The sequence below is a fragment of the Pituophis catenifer genome, unplaced genomic scaffold, assembly GCF_029215685.1.
Source record: "Pituophis catenifer annectens isolate HBS135680 unplaced genomic scaffold, rPitCat1.0.hap2 SCAF_1, whole genome shotgun sequence".
NCBI classification, from domain to species: domain Eukaryota; kingdom Metazoa; phylum Chordata; class Lepidosauria; order Squamata; family Colubridae; genus Pituophis; species Pituophis catenifer.
In genome coordinates this window covers 113,270,180-113,290,607 of record NW_027256881.1, presented here as the reverse complement: position 1 = coordinate 113,290,607, position 20,428 = coordinate 113,270,180, and the positions used below count along the sequence as shown (strand labels likewise).

At 38.4% G+C, this 20,428-nt stretch overlaps 1 protein-coding gene across 1 annotated transcript in view; it reads left to right on the top strand.

Annotated features, from left to right (window-relative positions):
* The first annotated feature begins 11,720 nt into the window (after positions 1-11,720).
* The window catches only part of CYB5R4 (cytochrome b5 reductase 4), a 33,492-nt gene continuing 24,784 nt past the window's right edge, over positions 11,721-20,428 (top strand). The window contains exons 1-4 of the mRNA XM_070954242.1: positions 11,721-11,882; positions 14,380-14,533; positions 17,713-17,813; positions 19,707-19,791. Of these exons, the coding sequence (XP_070810343.1) occupies positions 11,808-11,882; positions 14,380-14,533; positions 17,713-17,813; positions 19,707-19,791 (415 nt within the window). The 5' untranslated portion in view covers positions 11,721-11,807. The remainder of the gene's footprint in view (positions 11,883-14,379; positions 14,534-17,712; positions 17,814-19,706; positions 19,792-20,428) is intronic.

The following is a 20,428-nucleotide window of genomic DNA, read 5'->3' as shown; positions in this document are numbered from 1 at the left end:
TTCAAGAAAAAATCGTTCCAGTAATCAAACAGAACACAAATCTTTTAGGAAAGTAGCTTTCCAAGAAAAATATAATGAAGCCTTTAGATGCCACAATTGTGGGTCCAGGGAACACAGTAGAAGAGACTGTCCCAAAGTCTCAAGGGAGAGACATAGGCCAGAATATAGGAGCAAATACAATTATAGACAGTCTTCCACAGATAGACACAAATATAGAAGCCCACCAAATTACAGAGAAAGTAGAGGGGGTAGAGAAAATTCAAAAGAGAGAAAATCTGGGTCACTAAATGGACTAAACAAACAAGAAAGCACCAAAACACAACAAAATGAGAACAATAATTGGCTTATTGATTCTGGTGCAACCAATCACACCACTAACAACAAAAGTATATTATCTTCATTTACAAAAGATAAGTTTGTGATAAAGGTAGCTAATCAAGAAAAGGTTCAAGTATTAGGCAGAGGAAATGTGACCTTGCCTGGTTTAGGTAAAATAGAGGGGGTATTATTAATCCCAGAAATACCTCATAACATACTAAGTGCTATAAAACTAAGCAGAGATTCTGACATCAATATAGTTTTCTCAAAGGGGAAAGCAACTTTAGAGAAGGACAAAACAAATATAGGCACTGTGATGATAAAAGGAGGTCTACCCTATCTGATAACAAAAGAAAGATGGTTACATAACATTGATTCAAATATGGAAGATTGTATTGAAGCAGATGATGAAAATGTTAGTAACAGTGACAATGATAAATGTAAAATACCTCATGATCACAAAAATACACACAATGAGAAGAAACCAAAAATAGGTAAACCAATTCATGATGAGTGTGCTCACATCTTACATAGGAAGTTAGGACATGCAAGCTTTCCTGTAGTTCAAAAAATGACTGAACACGCAGAAGGTGTCAAAATAAAAAATTGTGAAAATTATTTGGAATGCTCAGTATGTAAATCCACCAAACTAAAAACCAGTCCCAGACCAAAAAAATCTAACAGATCAACTAACAATATTTTTGACTTAGTACATATGGATTTAGTTGGTCCATTAACTCCATCAATTACCTATAGAAAACGTTACTTTCTAACAATAGTGGATGATTATAGTCGCTATGGTTTTGTTTACACATTAAAGCACAAGGATGAAACCTTTCAGAAATTTAAGGAATTCTACAAACGCATAGAAACACAACATAATATCAGAATAAAACAAATTATGACAGATAGGGGATGTGAATTCATGTCTAAAGAATTCTCCCAATGGTTAAAGGATAGGGGAATGCTACATTTCACGTCCAATCCATTTTCTGCGTTTCAAAACGGGATTGCAGAGAGAAAGAATTCCACACTACAAACCATGATTAGATGCACATTAGAGGATGCTGGTTTAGGCAAACAATTCTGGTCAGAAGCCCTACATTATTCAAATTACACTCAAAATAGAACCTGGTCCAGTATTGTGAATAAGACACCGTATGAGGTGATGTACAATAGGAAACCTAAATTAGCACACATGCACATATTTGGAGTCACTGCAGATGTGCACATACCTAAGCAGTTGAGGAGAAAGGGAGAAAACGTATCCAGAAGATTAAGATTTATGGGATATGAAACTGGAACCAAAGGGTACAGATTCATTGATAATAATAACAAATTTATAGTCTCCAGAACAGCTGTGTTCCATGAGCAGGCCAATTGGTCTAAACTGCACCTTAATGAAATATTTCCAAATAAATGCAAAGATGCGATATCTTGCGAGGAAGGGACAATAGAAAATCAAAACATTAACAAAAATAAGAACAAAACCAAAACTTGGACAAATAGTCAGCATAAAATAAAGACAGACACATTAACAAAAAAGGAAGCTAGATATTTGCACGACAACCATAGCAAACCTGAAAGAGCTATTAGAAACAATAGAAATCAAATACCAAGTAAATACAAAGATTACATAATGCATATGAATGGAGAACAAATAACACCTAATACATATGAGGAAGTATTAAAACTCCCTCGTGAAGAAAGAGAAAAATGGGAACTAGCTATGAAAAAAGAGATGGAAAGTTTGCAAGGATTAAATGTATTCACTCCTGCGATCGCACCTAAGGATAAAACAATTATAGGTACCAGGTGGATTTATAAAATTAAGAACCTAGAAGGAGGCAATACTTTATACAAGGCTAGACTAGTTGCACAAGGTTATGCACAAAAATATCCAGAAGACTATACTGACACATACTCCCCCACGGTGAGGACAGAGAGTGTTAAAACAGCTCTAGTAGTAGCATCTGCACTCAATCTGGACGTATTTCAATATGACATACAGACTGCGTATTTACATGCAAAACTAGATAAGGAAATATATGTAAGAGCACCACATAGTCAATACACTAATAAGAATGAAATTTGGTTATTAAACAAGAGTCTATACGGATTAAAGCAATCTGGCAAGAGATGGTACGATTGCTTGGTAAAAGTACTAAAGACCATGGATTTCAACGCTACCACTGCTGATAACTGTTTCTTTGTAAAAAAGAGTGATGATCACATTGAATTTGTATTAATTTATGTGGATGATATTTTATATATAGGAAAACACAAAGAGAGCAGAGAAATCTTTGTAAATAAGTTAAACGAACATTTCTCGTTGAAATCTCTAGGTAAAGTGAATAAATACCTTGGTGTACAAATTAACAAAACTAGAAGGGGATTCAAACTTACTCAGAAAGATAAGATCATTGAACTTCTAAACAAATGTAATTTAAACAATGCCAAAACCTGTGACACTCCTATGCAAACTGATTTCCTTAGAAACACTGATGAGTCTTCCCCTGAATTTAAAGATAATACATTTTACAGATCAGTTATAGGCTCACTCCTTTATATATCTAATTGGACCAGACCAGATATTGCATTACCTCTCAATTTATTGTCAAGATATGTTAGCAAACCAACCATGTATCATTGGGAAGCTGTCAAAAGAATTCTAAGATATTTGAAAAGTACATTAGATTTTTGTTTAGTATTAGAACCTAATAATGACAAAGAACCAAAAATTACCTGTTATGCGGATGCAGATTGGGCTGGTGATACATCATGCAGAAAGAGTACTTCTGGTTATATTTTTCTATTGAATGATTGTCCAGTTTACTGGTACACTGGTAAACAAGAACTGGTAGCCACTTCAACCACAGAAGCGGAATATGTTTGTTTATCCAAAGCTGCAAATAACCTTGTATGGTTCAATGACTTGATCTCAGATGTTTGGAAAAAACCTGCATTACCTTTTGTTGTGCATGAAGATAATAAAGCAGCCATTGAAATATCCAGATCCGATGCCATTGGACAAAGGTCCAGGCATATTGATATAAAATTTAAGCACGTGAGACAATTATCTCAAGATGGATTCATCAAAGCAATACATTGTGATACTTCTGAACAATTAGCTGACATATTAACGAAGCCTTTACCTTCTAAACAGCACAAATATTTAACTTCTAAATTGTATGTATTATATTGTCCTGAATCTGAATGTAATTGGTGTTGTATAGCGAACCGGCATTTAGAGGGGGATTTGTCAGATGTAAATGCCTTATTCTCTATTGTGTAAATAATGTATATATGGGACATCAGGGGTTAACTTATTCTTTGGATTTTAATGTATTCATAATTTACCACTCCCATTCCTGGCTCCACCCCTTGTATATATAAGGAGCCACCCTCACCATTTTCTTTGCTTCTATCTTGAATATTCAGCGAATATAGAATGCCTATTATTATTAAAGAGAAATATATTTAAATCTCTAATTCTTATTATCTTTATTGAGTCTGATCCTGAAAATATTGCAACAATATGCATCTCTAAAGACTCCAGGCATCTACTGGAAACTGGGGCTGATTTCTGCCTTTGTTAAAAAAAATTTCTCCTTTGGGGAAATATAATATTCTGCCTCTTTTAATATTCCCTGAAATATTTCATTCTCTTGGGGTGGGGGTGGGGTGGAGGCTTCCTGCACTCATAGTTGTCACTGCTTTGAAAACAATGTCGCTGATTTGAAAATTATGCAATGTTTATACAGTAGCCCAAATTTTGGTTTAAGATTTTTTTATTTATTAAATTTAAATCTATAACTAGACACAAGGACAGTTTTCCCCCTTGCCATCACTCTGCTATGTCACTGCGTTATTTTATTTACCAGCTGAGCTTCATTATTTCTGGACTGTCAGACTCTCCGTAGCTTTGCCAACTTCTTATCAGTAAGCTACGTGTTTCCGTATCCACCCACATTCCTTCACTTGCTTCACACTCTCTTTCCTTTGTTCTCCTGCCAGCAAGGTCCGGCTTTGGACCGGCAGGAGATCTCACTTGCCAAAATGTAACAATTTAACTTTTCTTAGTTAGTGAGGTGTTTTATTTTCTTTATAACAAATAAATGAGTTTTATTAGAAACCTTCCTCGCGTTTCTTTTCAGATTATTGCTTGGAATAAGCTTCGATTCATCTCCTCCTCTAAACCAGGGTAATTAGTCCCAGAGCCAAACATGGGATTAATAAATGCCCTGACATTCTGGTAGCTCTCGGACGGTTTGATTTATGGCTTTTTCCTTGTTTTGTTATTTCTGATAAGAGCGCATAGGCAATTAGTTTTTAGCTACTGAGGTACGCTAATTATATTGCTGAGATGCCGAAACAGAAGTAAAACAAATACAAAATGTATTTTGCTGAGAAGGTGGCAGAAAGGAGGTTTCCAGATTTCCAGCCCCTTACTACAGCCACACGCCTGGAACGAGAAGAAGCCGTGGGAACAGAAATGGAGACAGATAAGACAGAAGCTGTTTTTGAAGATGATGATTTACGACTGAGGTCAGTAACATTTTCTTCTGATCTTCCAAGCTCTGAAAAAGTCTTCCCAGAACCTTCTGAGAACCTTTGTAACGCTCGATGCAAGGCCAAAGCACACTGCTGAGCAAAATTCCTCCCACACAGAGAGAGAAACAATTCATTATTCTCCTCGAAGCTCTAAGCTCACCCTGGATGAGCTGGCCATGAAAGCCTACCGTATAAAACTCTATGAACAGCAGCTATCCCAAGCAAAAATGGCTATATCTATGCTTGAGCAAGATATGGGAGATAACTTAAATTTTTCAAAAAGCACCATATTGTCTTCTTGCTCAGCGCCAAAGACACTCCCCCTGGTGGATCCTGTGTCAGGCCAATTAAGGCAAAGAGCACTGCATACGTCACATGAAAGTCTCCCTGATCAAGTTACACATGTCTTACATAACCACTCCTACTCTAAAGCATACAATGCCCCGCATGCAAAGCTGCCCGAAGCTAAAGGTGCAGCACCATCTGCTGGCAAAAGTAATTTACTACAGGAAGCTGAAATGCCACAAGTGTTTCCACAGGCCCAAACTCAAACACCCCCTGGCGGTGTTGGTGTCTTTTTAGATGGAACACAATTAAACTTAATGAAGCAAAGGCAAATGACTGCATCTCCAGCAGGTCATGCCAATATTGCAGATCAAGCACAAATGGCAACTGGAATACAGCAGATTCCAGTGCATCAGCCACAGCAGCTACAAATGCCTGCATATGTGCCCCAGCCACAAGTGCAAATAGGGCCACCTCCTGGCCCACCTCCAATGGCACAACCAAGACCATTTTTAGGTCCACAACAGGCACAGCAAATACCACAGGCATTTCTGCCAGCACAGCCAGCATACCAAGTGCAGGCTCCTTACCAGGCATTTTCTGTCTCTCCACTAACTGGTGAGTCAAAACTAAAAATGTCAGGACATAATTACAAAGCCTGGGTCAGTGAGATTACACTATTGCTTCTTAGAGAAGGCACGCACTGTATGGTATTTAACCCACCTGCACAACCATGGGACTATGCAATAAGAGATTTAGAGATAAGGGCTCGCACAACATTATTGCTGTCCATGGATACTGAACTGCAGGTCACTTTTCCACCAAATACAACAGCCTGACAAATTTGGGCTGAATTGGAAAATTGCTACAGGCCTATCTCAATTGAATCTTCATGTTTACTCATGTCTGAACTCCATGGTTCGAGATTGAAACCTGGTGAACAAATTGGAGGACATTTGACCAAACTGAAAGGTCTGAGAACAGAATTGAGAGAAAGAGGCCATAACATTGAAGATATTCAAATGATCAGCATCATTATTAACTCTTTGAATTATGAATGGAAAGATGCTGTTACAAAAATTAACCAAGTCCCTATTGCTCAACGCACAGTGGACAATGTCTGTAGACTTTTAATTGAAGAAGAAGCATTCATGTTGGCCACGCCACACTTGAGAGGACCACCTGCATCAAGAGCTCCAGCTAGACGCCCCTTCCGAGGAAGGACCTATGCTCCAAGGATGCCAAGATGCTACACCTGCAATCGTGTGGGACATGCCACCCGGGATTGTCCCCAACGAGTTCCAGCTCCCGTCACGTACCAGCCCAGAGGAACAGATTCCAGAGGCAGAGGCAGAGGCGGTAGACAAGGTCGTCGTGGTCCCCGGCGTGATCCACAAACTCCACTCGCCACATTGGCTTTAACCAATGATCCACAACCTCAACCAGAGTACGACAGACGACTCCTGTGGACTTTGGACAGTGGTGCAGCATTGCATGTTACCTACAGAAAGGAACTTTTCATAGAAATGCACGAGCCTGAACCAGAACTACGTGAACTTTATTCTTTCTCCAATCATCCTTGTCAGGTCAAAGGAAAAGGAACTGTTTATGTTGAAGAGCTCGATGCATTCATTCCTGATGTTTACTACATACCAACAGCAACCAGTAATTTGCTTAGTCAGTGTCACTTGTCTAGAGCATTAAAATTTCAGGTTCACCACCTTGAAAAAGCAAGTTACATAGTTAAAGATGGAGATATTGTTGCTGAAACCATATTAATTGGTGGTGTTTATTACTTAAAGCCAAAGCCTAAAACACAAACACAGGCAAGTATGCAAACTCCAAAAGGGGAATGCACAGGCCCAGAGAGAGATGCTCCAGTGAGAGATCCTGTTGCTATTCCTAAGGCTCCTAAAGCCAACAAAAATAGAATTGGTAAACAGGTTGCTCAGAGCAAGCCTGAGGTTCCGCATAAAAATGTTAATGTTGAGAATTCACTAACAGGTAAACCTTTGCATTCCAGGTGTATCCACAAATGGCATAGAAGATTGGGGCATGCCAGTTTCTGTGTTCTTAGGAAGATGCCGGAGTTCGCAAAAGGTTTGGATCTAAAGGGGTGTAAGGTGTTTTTGGATTGTGCTGTATGCAAAAAGGCCAAATCCAAAGCAGCAGCCATTCCCAAACACGCTACATGCCTGTCAACACGCATTTTTGATTTGATTCACATTGACATAGTTGGTCCATTCCCGCCATCATTTGGTGGTAGAAAATATTTTCTAACAATTGTTGATAATTACTCTAGATATGGATATGTATATCCTATGAAAGAAAAATCAGAGACTTTTCAGATCTTTAAAGACTTTGCAACCCTTGTTTCTACCCAACACCAAGTTCGCATCGCCAGAATCCAGAGTGATTGTGGTGCCGAGTTCATGTCTCAGCGTTTCCAGGACTGGATGCGTAAGAATGGAATTATTCATCAGACTTCGGCCCCTTACACACCGGCTCACAATGGAGTCGCAGAACGAAGACAAGGGGTACTGCAAACCATGATGCGTTGTCTCCTAGAAGACGCCAACCTTGGTAAGATATACTGGGGTGAAGCTATCAAGTACGCAAATTACATTGTCAACCGTACTTGGAGCAGTGTAACAAATCAGACTCCTTTCTTCATGTTGTATGGCTACAAGCCTGATCTTAAAAACATCCATATTTTTGGTTCATACGCTATGGTGAACATTCCCTTAGCTCAAAGAAGAAAAGGAGGTCCAACAGCAAAAAGACTGAGATTTATGGGTATTGATGATAACTCAAAGTGGAGCAAATTTATTGACTCTAAACATGTAATTGTGATTTCCCAATCTGCTAATTTTGAAGAAGATATTGACTGGTCCAGGATTCATTCCAATGATCCTGGAGTTTATTTTCCCAGAGATGATACTGCTGATGCCATGCAGATTGATGATCAAGATTCCACTGGTTCTTCTCAACCCGATGTTCCGTCTTCGCAAGCCGCGGATGCTGACGCTAGCGACGAAAGTGAGGACGAGGACGAAGCAGAAGAAGACTGGACAGTTGTCCCGAGACGTTCCAAGAGGGCCACAAAAGGAATCCCTCCACAACGATATTCTTGGCAACTGACAAAAGCACCCTTGCCTTTGATTTGCAATGTTACACTTCCACCTGATAATTTCACGCAAATCAAGCAGCTCCCTGATTCAGAGCAAGACAAATGGTATGATGCAATGCAGGTTGAAATGGACAGTATAAAGAAACTTAAAGTATTTACACCTGCAAAACCTCCAGCAAACAAAAAGGTCATTGGCACACGATGGGTCTACAGAATCAAAAAGAAACCAAATGGTGAGTCATTGTACAAGGCCAGACTTGTAGCTCAGGGTTTCGCTCAACGTTATCCTGAGGACTACACAAATACTTACTCACCGACAGTCAGAACTGAGAGTGTAAAAATTGCTTTAGCAACTGCAACTATCCTTGGTTTAGAAGTTTTCCAGTTTGATGTTGACACGGCTTATCTACATGCAGACCTAGATGAAGAGATCTATGTGAAAAGTCCTCCAGGATTCCAACAGCAAGAAGGGGATACCTGGTTCCTAAACAAAAGTCTCTATGGTCTGAAACAATCTGGTTTAATGTGGTACTTATGTCTTACTGACAAACTAAATTCAATGGGCTTTATTAAGTCCGAAACTGATGAGTGCGTGTTCACAAAAAGATCTAACAATGCATATGAGATAGTTCTTGTTTATGTTGATGATATTGTTTATATTGGTCCAAATAAGCAAATGAGTTGCCAAAGCTTTGCAGAGATACTTCACATTGAAATCATTAGGTCACATTAGCACTTATTTAGGTGTTCAGATTGAAAAGACACAGAAGGGGTTTAGTCTTTCACAAGAAGATAAAATTGAACAAGTTTTGCATCATTGCAACATGAAAGATGCTAACACAACAAAGACACCCATGCAAACAGATTTTCACAACTTGACACAAGAAGAAAGTCCTGAGTTCGAGGATCAAACACTTTATCGTTCAGTCATTGGGTCACTATTGTACATTAGTAGTTGGACCAGACCCGACATTGCACTTAGTGTTAATCTCTTATCTCGACACGTAGGTAAGGCAAAACAGTTTCATTGGACATGTATTAAGAAATTATTGAGATACCTAAAATACACCAAACATTTGAAGTTATTGTTAGAACCAACACATACTGATTATGCAGAATTATGTTGTTATGCAGATTCTGATTGGGCAAGTGATAAGAAATCACACAAAAGTACTTCAGGTTATATGATGTTCTTAAATGGATGTCCTGTTTATTGGCAAGTACGTAAACAGAATTTTGTTTCTTGTTCATCTACTGAAGCTGAATATGCTTGTGTTTCAGATGCATGTAATTCTCTAACTTGGTTTGATGCTTTAGTCACAGATATCTGGACACACCCGATCCGACCAATCACCGTGATGGAAGACAATGAATCGGTGGTTTATATTTCTGAATCTCATTTCACAGGTTCTAGGTCCAGACACATTGACATTCGTTATCAAAATATAAAACATTTAGTGAAAAAAGGTTTTGTCAAAATGCAATATGTATCTACACATGATCAAATTGCTGATATGCTCAACAAACCACTTCCAGCAGCTCAACACGAGTATCTGCGTGAGAAGATGTGCCTTATTTGATGATGAACTGATATTCGCTCAACTGGCAAAGAAGGGGAATGTCACTGCGTTATTTTATTTACCAGCTGAGCTTCATTATTTCTGGACTGTCAGACTCTCCGTAGCTTTGCCAACTTCTTATCAGTAAGCTACGTGTTTCCGTATCCACCCACATTCCTTCACTTGCTTCACACTCTCTTTCCTTTGTTCTCCTGCCAGCAAGGTCCGGCTTTGGACCGGCAGGAGATCTCACTTGCCAAAATGTAACAATTTAACTTTTCTTAGTTAGTGAGGTGTTTTATTTTCTTTATAACAAATAAATGAGTTTTATTAGAAACCTTCCTCGCGTTTCTTTTCAGATTATTGCAACTTGGAATAAGCCTCGATTCATCTCCTCCTCTAAACCAGGGTAATTAGTCCCAGAGCCAAACATGGGATTAATAAATGCCCTGACATGCTAAATAACTAATTCCCACAAGTCAAACTATCTAGAAAGGCAATATTACCATTATTATTCTCATCTTCCCTATTCCCTATCTCCTTATGACTATAATTGTTGCTTGTATCTTCCGATTTATATTGTTTAGTGTTCTAGTTTGATTTATGTTGATTACTTATTTAGTATCCATGACTATGATTAATTGTTGCATCTAATGTTTTATGATGAATGTATTTTTACAATGACTATGATAATGATCTATCACTATTGTTGTATATACACTGAGAGTTTATGTACCGGAGATAAATTCCTTGTGTGTCTAATCACACTTGGCCAATAAAGAATTCTAATTCTAATAAACTACTTATTTTAATTATTTCCTTTTGTTTAATTACTTTGTTCCATTCAGGATGGGCTGTACATAAAGGAATCTCAAAGCCTAAATTTTTATAGAGTTATAGAGGTAAAAAAAAAAAAAGATTTTTGTTGTAAAATAAGGGAGAAGAAAGGATAGAAGAGCAACCCCAAATATAATTTAAAAGATTTTTTTCTTTAAAAAATATATGTATATGTGGGATTAATTATGGATAAGAGAATGTACATTTACAATATATTTATACAGCTTTTTACAGCTTTTTCATAGTGGTCCTTCCTTATTATTTACTATTTCCACAAATTTTACTTCATTTTATTCCAAATTACTATCTGTCCCCATCATTTCATTTACAATATATTTCTTTTTTTTTTCATTTCAATCACTAAATTGTATTTTACCAGTTTTTCCCATTATTTTTGACATTTATCTCCCCCTTATTTTTCTTCATTTTTCCTTTTCTTTCTTCCTTTAAAGCTGTAAAAAGTCTTGTATATAAGTGCTGTATACAAGTGTTTACTGTGTTATAAACTTTTTTTAAAAAAATACAATATATTTATAAGAAATAAAATAAACTTTTTTTAAAAAAAAGATTTCGTCTTCTTGCAAACACATTCTCCCGTTCCGTTCAAAGCCATTCGCAGACCCTTCAAGGCGGCAGAAGCTTTCCCCACCACCACTGCTTTTATATTTACTTTGTATTTTGTATATTATAATACTTTATAACTAAAAAAAAATATGTTAAAATGACAAAAAAAAAAGCAGAAACGCTTAAGGCGCGCGGCCCCCAAGCAAGCACGCAACAGAGTGGGGCGTGAAGGTGAACTAAACGGAGGAGGAGGGAGGGGGGGAGAACTATCCTCCGTAACAGCGAACGCCGCCGACACTTCTCCCCCCGCGTCAATCAAAACGACCAAACTCAAGCGCGAGCGGCTGCCACCAGGAACAGCTCGCTCGCGCGTGCTCTCCCGGCGCGCGCCTGCGCACTTTCCCACCCCCGCCTCTCCACCCGGGGCTGCTTTCACAGCAGGCCCGAACCCGGAAGCGGTTTAAACTCTCTCCGGCTCCGTTGTGGATTTTTTTTTAACATTATTTATATTCAGGGAAGCGGAGCATTGTGACGACCTCCCGTCTGATTGCAGCGGGAAGATGCTGAACGTGCCTTCTCAGTCTTTTCCTGCCCCCGACTCACAGCAGCGGGTGGCCATCGCGGGACGCAGCAAGGTGCGAGGCTGGGTTAGCGGCTTTGGAGTCACCCCATACCTGGTGGGGCTGCTCTTCTCTCACGCCCCACGAGAGACTCGAGGTTGGCTGGGTGTGGGGTGGATTTGCGGAGCAACAGTTGTTAGAAGTGACGTGGGGAAGAAGGAGGGCTGTTTGCATTGTAAATCACCGGGCGGCGCGATTTGTAGCGGGAGACGTCGCACCTGTTTGATTTCTGCCTGTCGTGGAGAAATGGTCCAATGGAAAAATCGCGTTGGCCAATTAAACAGAAAAGTTTTATATAGTCATATTGGCTTCTTAGTGGTATGTGCTTTTTGTGGGTCTGAAATATTCACTCTTGCGTAATCAGTCCTTTGCAAAACAGAAGGAAGTGTCTGTATTTAGGCTTGTTGGGGAACAGAGTTTATACTGTGCAGGGTGTTCTGCCAATCCTGATTTACATGAATAATATCTGGTGGTCTTTCTTAGATGCTTGTAATTAATTCTTTCCCCCACATGTCTAGATTTGATATTCGTGGATCAAATTAAAAGTGAGATGGGGGAAGAGGAAAAGCAGATTTTGGAAGTGGTGGAGAAGCAATATGATTATTTATGCGCCATCAATTTTTTTTTCTTTTATGTGAGAAGATGAGCTTTAAAGATGCTCTTTATTAATATGGACTATGGACTTTGTTATTGGGAAACTGGGAAGCCAGGTCGTTGATCTGATTTGCCCGTAAAAGTCTGGCAAGTGGAATAGTAGAGAACATAAAGTTTCTTTAAGTAGTTTGATAACTGTACCAATTTGTCAGTTGCTTCCCTTCCCCAGAGACCGATGGAGGAGCTCATGGCACATCTAGTCAGGATGCAGTTGTGACACTGAAGCCCACATTGCAGAAAGGTTATGAAATGTGTGAAGCCTCTTCGGGGGAAAATTGAGTCAAATAACAATTTCCTTTTTTTAACATTGTGCTTTTAATATCTCTGGCCTACTCTTTCTTATTCAATTTCTGCTCCTTGTGTAATATACTTACCTTGAAAAATTGAATTGATGTAGCAATTTGCTTTGTGTGTCAGTTACTAGATGAATATCTGTGATGTGAGCTTTGGAACATTACAATTATTTCACAGTTGCTTCATATAAGAACTGATGTTTATATGCTGAGAAAAAACAGACCCAAAGTATCTTTTAAGGCAATTACGCAATGACCCTTGTATATTCTGAAAACAGCAGTTTTAGCCGATCCCTCAGTTTACCTAAATTTTACCTCATTTACTATTTCACTGTCTTTCCCAGTTGGAGGGCTATTGAGTTTCCATATGTAGCAGAGCAGTAGCTCTAGCTATCATGGCTAGTTGTGTTGGATGCTGTAGTTCAGCTTTATGGAAAGCCTTAAGTATGTTTATTGATGTGTTGATTGATTCGAGTTTTATTGCTGTCTTTCTATAGGAACTTGATGTAGTGTATGTAGTGCTTCCTCTGCTTAGATTCAATAATTTCCAATTTTGTTAAAAAAAAAACTAGATTGTCATATGTAAATAAACGATACAGAATATATACTTTATAAATACCTACTACATCTTTTCACCATAGCCTAGATGTCCTTCTGAAGTCTACTCTGTGCTATTGTGTATAGCTTTGGATTCATTATGTACAACTTGTGACAAATTAGAAATAAGGAGAATTTGTATTTTCTGTATAAATGTAGAATGGAAAGGGCTGTACTGATATTTAATAAATAATGGTGAATCACAAAGGAATACCTGATATGCTAATCAGCAATGGAGTGGAACATTGGTGAGGCAATAGAGGGCATGGCACGGGTGTTCTTCAGGATGGAAGTAGCTGTGAAAATCTGGCAGCAGATCAGGGGTGAAATGTAAAATTTGTTACTACCAATTCTGTGGGCATGGCTTGGTGGGGGGGTAATGTGACGGTGGGTGTGGTCAACTTTTTTTTTTTTAACTTTTCAAAGCATTTTTTCTAATGCTTTGAAAAGCCTCTGACGATCAGGCAACTCAGCTGGGATCGTCAGAGACTTTACAAAGCATTTTTTTTACCACCTCTTCTGCCAAGAGATTGCAGAAAAAAATGCTTTGAAAAGCCTCTGATGATCCCAGCTGAACCGCGTGATCATCAGAGGCTTTTTTTTTTTACTTTTAAAAGCATTTTTTCGTTGGAAGAGTTTGTAGAAAAAATGCTTTTAAAAGTAAAAAAAAAAAGCCTCTGATGATCGTGTGGCTCAGCTGGGCATGGTGGGGGGGGGGCGCAGGGATTTTTGCTACTGGGTGTCTGAACCACCCGCCGCCATCGCTACCGGATTGGGCGATCCGGTCCAAACCGGGAGCATTTCACCCCTGCAGCAGAGCCTTACTTGTGGTGACATTTAGTGGCAGTGGATTTTTTTTAAAAAGCAAGCTGTACAAGGCTACCTGATTGCCATATGTTGTCCAAATATGCTATGTCTATTTCATTTATTCTGTTAATGTTCTTTATTTCCGCCTTTTCTCTTTTTAGGTACCTTTGAAATCAGGTCGAAGTCTTATGGACTGGATACGGTTAACCAAAAGTGGAAAAGATCTAACTGGTCTAAAAGGAAGATTGTTAGAAGTTACTGAAGAAGAGCTTATGAAACATAATAAAAGGGATAACTGTTGGATATGTATTAGAGGTGGGTTGTTCTGTTGCCAATTCTTATACAGTTTGTTTTTCACTGTATCTTGGTAACTGATATAGGATAATAAATCTTAGGGGCAGGTAATTTGAAAAAATATGAGGTGTAGAAGCTTTTTAAGCAGGTACAATATCTTGTGTTTTATGCATAGCTAATAAAACATCCTAGCATTTGCTGCACAATCCTCTTAGATATTCTTTGGGGGACTTATTTCTGTGTTTAGAAGTATTCACAAGATCTACTTTGTAGGATTGTGCATACTTTTCAAATGATTTCTGAAATGAGTCAATACTTTGTGAGTGTGCAGCCCCAAACAGCTTCAATTTGGGACAGATCTGCACTAGCCTGTCAACACAGATAATGTTGCTTTAAAATCTGTCTTTGAAATAAATTGATTCTTTACAGAAACTTTTTTTCCAAGCTCTTGCAGAAGCTTGGAAAAAAAGGGAACTGCTTTGATGAAAAAAAAGATGTGGTCTGCTCATTTCATGGACATCCTTTTTTTTTTTTTTTTTTTACTAACCATAGGTTTTTCTGTTCCTTTTGAATTCCCTGTCTGAGAAACTGAATTTAGTATACATATTGTTGGTTTTGGTGCTTGAATGAAGAGCAGATCTTCTTTTATTATTAAATTGAGGCCCTACCTTTCATTCGGAAACCATAAATGACACACATAATGTTTCCTTTTCGTATTTTCCTCATAATAACTGTGAGATAGGATGGGTTCAGAGTCACCCAGGGAGCTTCTGTGCAGAATATGCAATCAAAATAATCTTTGAATTACAGGATCAATTGCAGCACTGATAACAGTATAATTAAGATCACAGAGAAGGCTATACTTAGTGTATTGTCATGATGAAAAAGCTGTTGATGAAGCTGTATGATTGTAAAGTACTGTATCCTAGATAAATATCAACATATATTGAACATTTCTTGACTTTTAACCAATTTTGTTATATACATGATGTACAATGACAATAAAGGCTGTATATATAATTTCATCAATTCTTCAAACATTTATTTAATAGAATATTCTCTATGAAATCCTTGGTGGTCTCTAAGTTTGGTTGTAGACATTTCATTACCTGAATAGCTAACATCATCACTGCTAGTGACTGTGGAGCTTGTTTCCAGCTCCTTTCAGGCATTTGCCAGAATCTGTTGAGTTCAAAATAGGAAGAAAACAGGAGTGTACATAGCTGTCAGCTGCCTTTACTGCTTGTGGATCATGTGGAGAATTGTGCTGGTTATAAAGTTGTCACAAAATCTTTTCAGCCCTCCATTATATTCCATATACAGATTGCAGCCTTCAGGCAAAAACATGAAAAGGTTTGCAATGGATAGTGCTCAGATGAGGTCAGCTGAAGTGAGTTTCAGCTTCTAAAACTTTTAAAGTGTGGAAATTCCTTGATTTTTGTTTATCAGAAAATAAGCCAAACTGAAGAAGAAAGGACATAGGACATTATCTGTACAAATATGCAGCCAATACTATTCACCATTATTTTCTTTTATTATCTATCAGTAATCTATATTTTGATGTTTAACCAATATAAAATAAAAATTTACTAAAACTATTATTTATTATAATAAATAACATTTATTATTTATTAAATTTGTATGCTGCCCATCTCTCCAAAGGTGAATCTACAGTGTTAGCTGTAGGATTAATGACTATTATTTAAGAATGACCTTCATTTGTATATTATATATATATACCAACTATGAGGTTATGAAATAGTTTTTATATTCTCTATCATTATAAAATTATTATTGAGCTGAAATCTGTAAAGATATAAAACTTTATAAGATTAAAATTATGAAATTCAAATTAAACCTATATCAGGTATATTTATCATAATATAGGCCCGTGATGGCGAACCAATGTCACGCGTGCCACAGGTGGCATGCGGAGCCATTTCTGCAGATACACAAGCTGTTGCCCTAGATCAGCATCACTGTGCATGCATGCACGCCTCCTGCTGGCCAGATGATTTTTGGGTCTCTGCCACACATGTGGGAGACATGCGCGCATGCCCATGACGCCCCTCCCCTCCCAGGAGTCTCCACGCGGCCCGTTTTGGATGCCAGGTAAGTACAGGACTCAATGCGGAGGCTCTGGGAGGAGGAAAAAACGGGCCTGCCGGAAGTCTGGAAACAGATCGTTTCCAGCCTCTGGAGGGAGGCTTCAGGGATGCCTGCTAAGCCCAAAACGGGGCACCGGGGGGTCACGCGTGCATGCCCAGGGGGGTGGGAGAGCACGGGATTGTGCGCACATGCGCAGTGGGTGGGGCATGTGGGGGGCATTGCATTATGGGTGTGGGCATGCGCGCATGCACTATCGTGTGCGCAAGTGTGCTTTTGGCACCTGAGGAAAAACCGATTAGCCATCACTGATATAGACAGTCTTCTCTATTAGGATTCTTCGGTAGAGAAATGTCTGCATGGGATTATCAAGTGAAGATCCTTTGCTTGTGCTCATTTATGTATGTGACAACTTTTTTTTTTCTTGAACAGGCAGGGACATAAGGTACATTAATACATTCTGATGCTTTATGATGAAAGAGGTGATAAAATTCATTTGTCAGCATAGAAAGTAAATGAAGCTGACCTTTGAGATAATGTATAATGTAAGCCGTTTTATATGCAATATATGCAATTTTGCACTAGATGGCATTCCTAGTACAAGTAACAAAAATGCAAATACTATATAACCATAATCTATAATATTTATGTCAGCCTAGGAAACAGGAACATTTTGCCAATTTATCTTCCACTTGGTTGGTTTCTGATTCAGTTCTTTAGAAGGTCATTTTATTTTTTTTCCTTTCGTGTGTTGTTTTACATTGTTCCATTTTATTGTGTGCTTAACGCAGAGTCTGGAGATCATTTGGAAATGAGGCATGGCGTAACATTTTAAAAAACAAATAAATAACTAATTTATACAGGATTATGGTTATGTACTTGCTTGAGGTCCATTGTCATGGATGAAATGTTTTGACAACTATTTTTAGAATAAGTGTTTTTTATGCCATTCAATTCAGCTAACACAACCAACAAAGCATAACCAACTTCATTGTTTCAGTCTATGTTCAAAATAAACATGACATTTTATACCACATTTACTTTATACCTCCTCATTTAACTGGTATTTTTAATCATTGTTCTTTGCTTTCTAGGGCTTGTATATAATGTAACACCGTATATGGAATATCACCCGGGTGGAGAAGACGAGTTAATGAAAGCTGCTGGAACTGATGGCACAGATTTGTTTGATCAGGTAGGAACAGAGTGTAGTTGGTGTTCAATTTCTAAAAATATTGTTGTCACGTTCCGTAGTTCAGCATCAAGAAACCTCAGACAACACAGTTCAGTTTGAAGCGTTTATCCTTGAAAGCGTGAAATCCGGCACGAAGTGACCAACAAGCAAAGAAGCAAAACAAAATCAGCACTAATTGCAGTTTATCCCTTCATCCTTAAGTATGTGCATTTATCCCACCCCCTGGCATCCCCAGCCCCTGGTGTCCGCTCACCATTAGCCCAGCAGAAGTTTTGCATGTGCGCCCGCCCCACCCCCTGGCTTCTGGATGCTGACGCTCAGCTGTTTCGGCCAGTCTCCGCTTCCCAGCTGATTACAGGTCTGGAAGCATTCCCAGGAGCTCAAAGCCAAATGGAGCAGCTGTTCCGCCTCTTAGCTGATGGCTCACTCAGCAATGGTGGTTCCTCCCCTCCCGAATGGCAGCCCCGGGACGGCTCACCCCACAGCTAGCAGTTTCGGGGCTGACAATTGTGCTGCACACTAAGGGGTCTTGTTCCCGGAAGAAAAAACTGCTGCTTTGTAATGTATCTCATTAAAACATTACATTTTAAGGAATAGACTTAAATTTAGATTAACTTTATTGTCATTTTGCATGTACACTAATTGGCATACATTAAAATGAAATTTCCTTGCATACAGCTCTCAAAGGGTCACACCTCCAATATGCTAATATAATTATTATAATAACTAGTTACCCTATTTCCCCGAAAATAAGACCCTGTCTTATATTTTTTTGAACCCTGAAATAAGCACTTGGCCTTATTTTCAGGGAGGTCTTATTATTTGGGGCGCGTGGAGCAAGACGGGGCTCCTCTTGTTGTCTTACCTGATTTCCAGCTCTGTCTCCCTAATCCTAACCAGAGGAAATGGCGGGGGTTGGCTGTGCATGCATTTAAATATTTTTTGGGGAGGGCTTATTTTCGGGGAGGGCTTATTTTCAGGGAAACATGGTATTAATAACTAATTTATAGCATAAACTCAAAGCATTCCAAAGGAAGTGAACCAATGAGGCTCACTATCTATCTATCTCTACCTCCACAGACACAGATGCACAAATACATAGATAAATTTATCTACCTTACCTAGGAGAAATTCATCCCAGATTAAAGTGAATGTTGTGAACTGAAGTTCTCTTAAAAAAATAATAAAATGCACATCACAGTTACGGTTAGGTTTGAAAGAATGGATTACATATTTAGAGTTCACCTGTGGAGGAAAGGCATAATTCCTTTCCTCACCTATTCCTGCTATGAATTAATATGAAGAATAAGAAATGTTATATATAGTTTAGTAATTACAGGTAGTCCTTGGCTTATGATTGATTGCTTAGCAATTGTTCAAAATTACAGCGGACCCTTCAAAAGCTATCTATGATCCAGTTTCAAAGTTATGACGGCCATAAGCCATCCTGCCCATTCTCAGTCACTTGATCACATTTTGGGTGCTTGGCAATTGGCTCACTTTTACATCCATTTGTAGCATCCTGCACTCATGTATCTGCAATTTTTGATGGGTTTGGGGTTTTTTTGCCAGTTTCTGGCAAAACACAACCAATGAGTATAATGGATTTGCTTAACAACCATGGTGTCACTTAACAACTCTGTAAAAAAAAAAGTTGTAAACTTAGTTCTGGTCCTGTGGTGACCTGCTTAAATAACCACAATGAGTTACGACCATAATCTTGGGTTCAATTACAACTGTAGGTTGAAGACTGTCTGTATGTTTTTGTTCACTTGGCAACTTAGTGTTGCTTAATTTATGAGATTTAGAATATTTTCATGGTTATTTAGAAGTATGTCATCAATAATGTTAGATGAACAGATGTCAAATATAAGATTACATTTTTCCTTGCAGGTTCATCGCTGGGTCAATTATGAATCGATGCTGAAAGAATGCTTGGTTGGAAGAATAGCCCTGAAACCTGCAGCTTTTCTAAAAGGTATACGCTCTTTATTCCATAAGGTGTGCTCAATTTCAGTGACCTGAGTGAAGAATTATTGGAGTGCTCTTGTATAACATGTCTCAACAGCAGTAGCACTTGGCTGACTTTATCTGGGCTTAGAAACGTAAGTTTGCTATTAGGGAGTTTCAGATATATAGAATAGGTGGTAAGTGGAAACAATATTCTGGAAATAGACAATGGTAAGCCTTCTTCTGTGCTGTTGCCAGGAAAATAGTATAGATTTGTTTATGCAGTTGTAGATTTGTTTATGCAGTGATTAGGAGGTGGACCTGAGGGTGTTTTTATCCTTAGAATATATGGAGGATATCAGAATGCCTGTCTCTATGACAAAGATTAAACATGTTAACTTTAAATACAAGACTCAATATCAATAAACTCTCCAAAATGTTATTTAGAAGGCATGTGGTTTTCTACTTTATATTGGATTAAAAAAAATGCTGGCCAGGAATATACGGTGATTTGTGTTCAAAGTATTACTGCTATTACTCACAAGGTAATCAAGTAATTGGTGGAAATTTGCCAGTGCTTCATTGAGAAAAATACTGCTACTAAGTAACAATGTGTACATTAATCTCAATTTCTGAACGTATTACTATTTTTCTGTATTTCATAT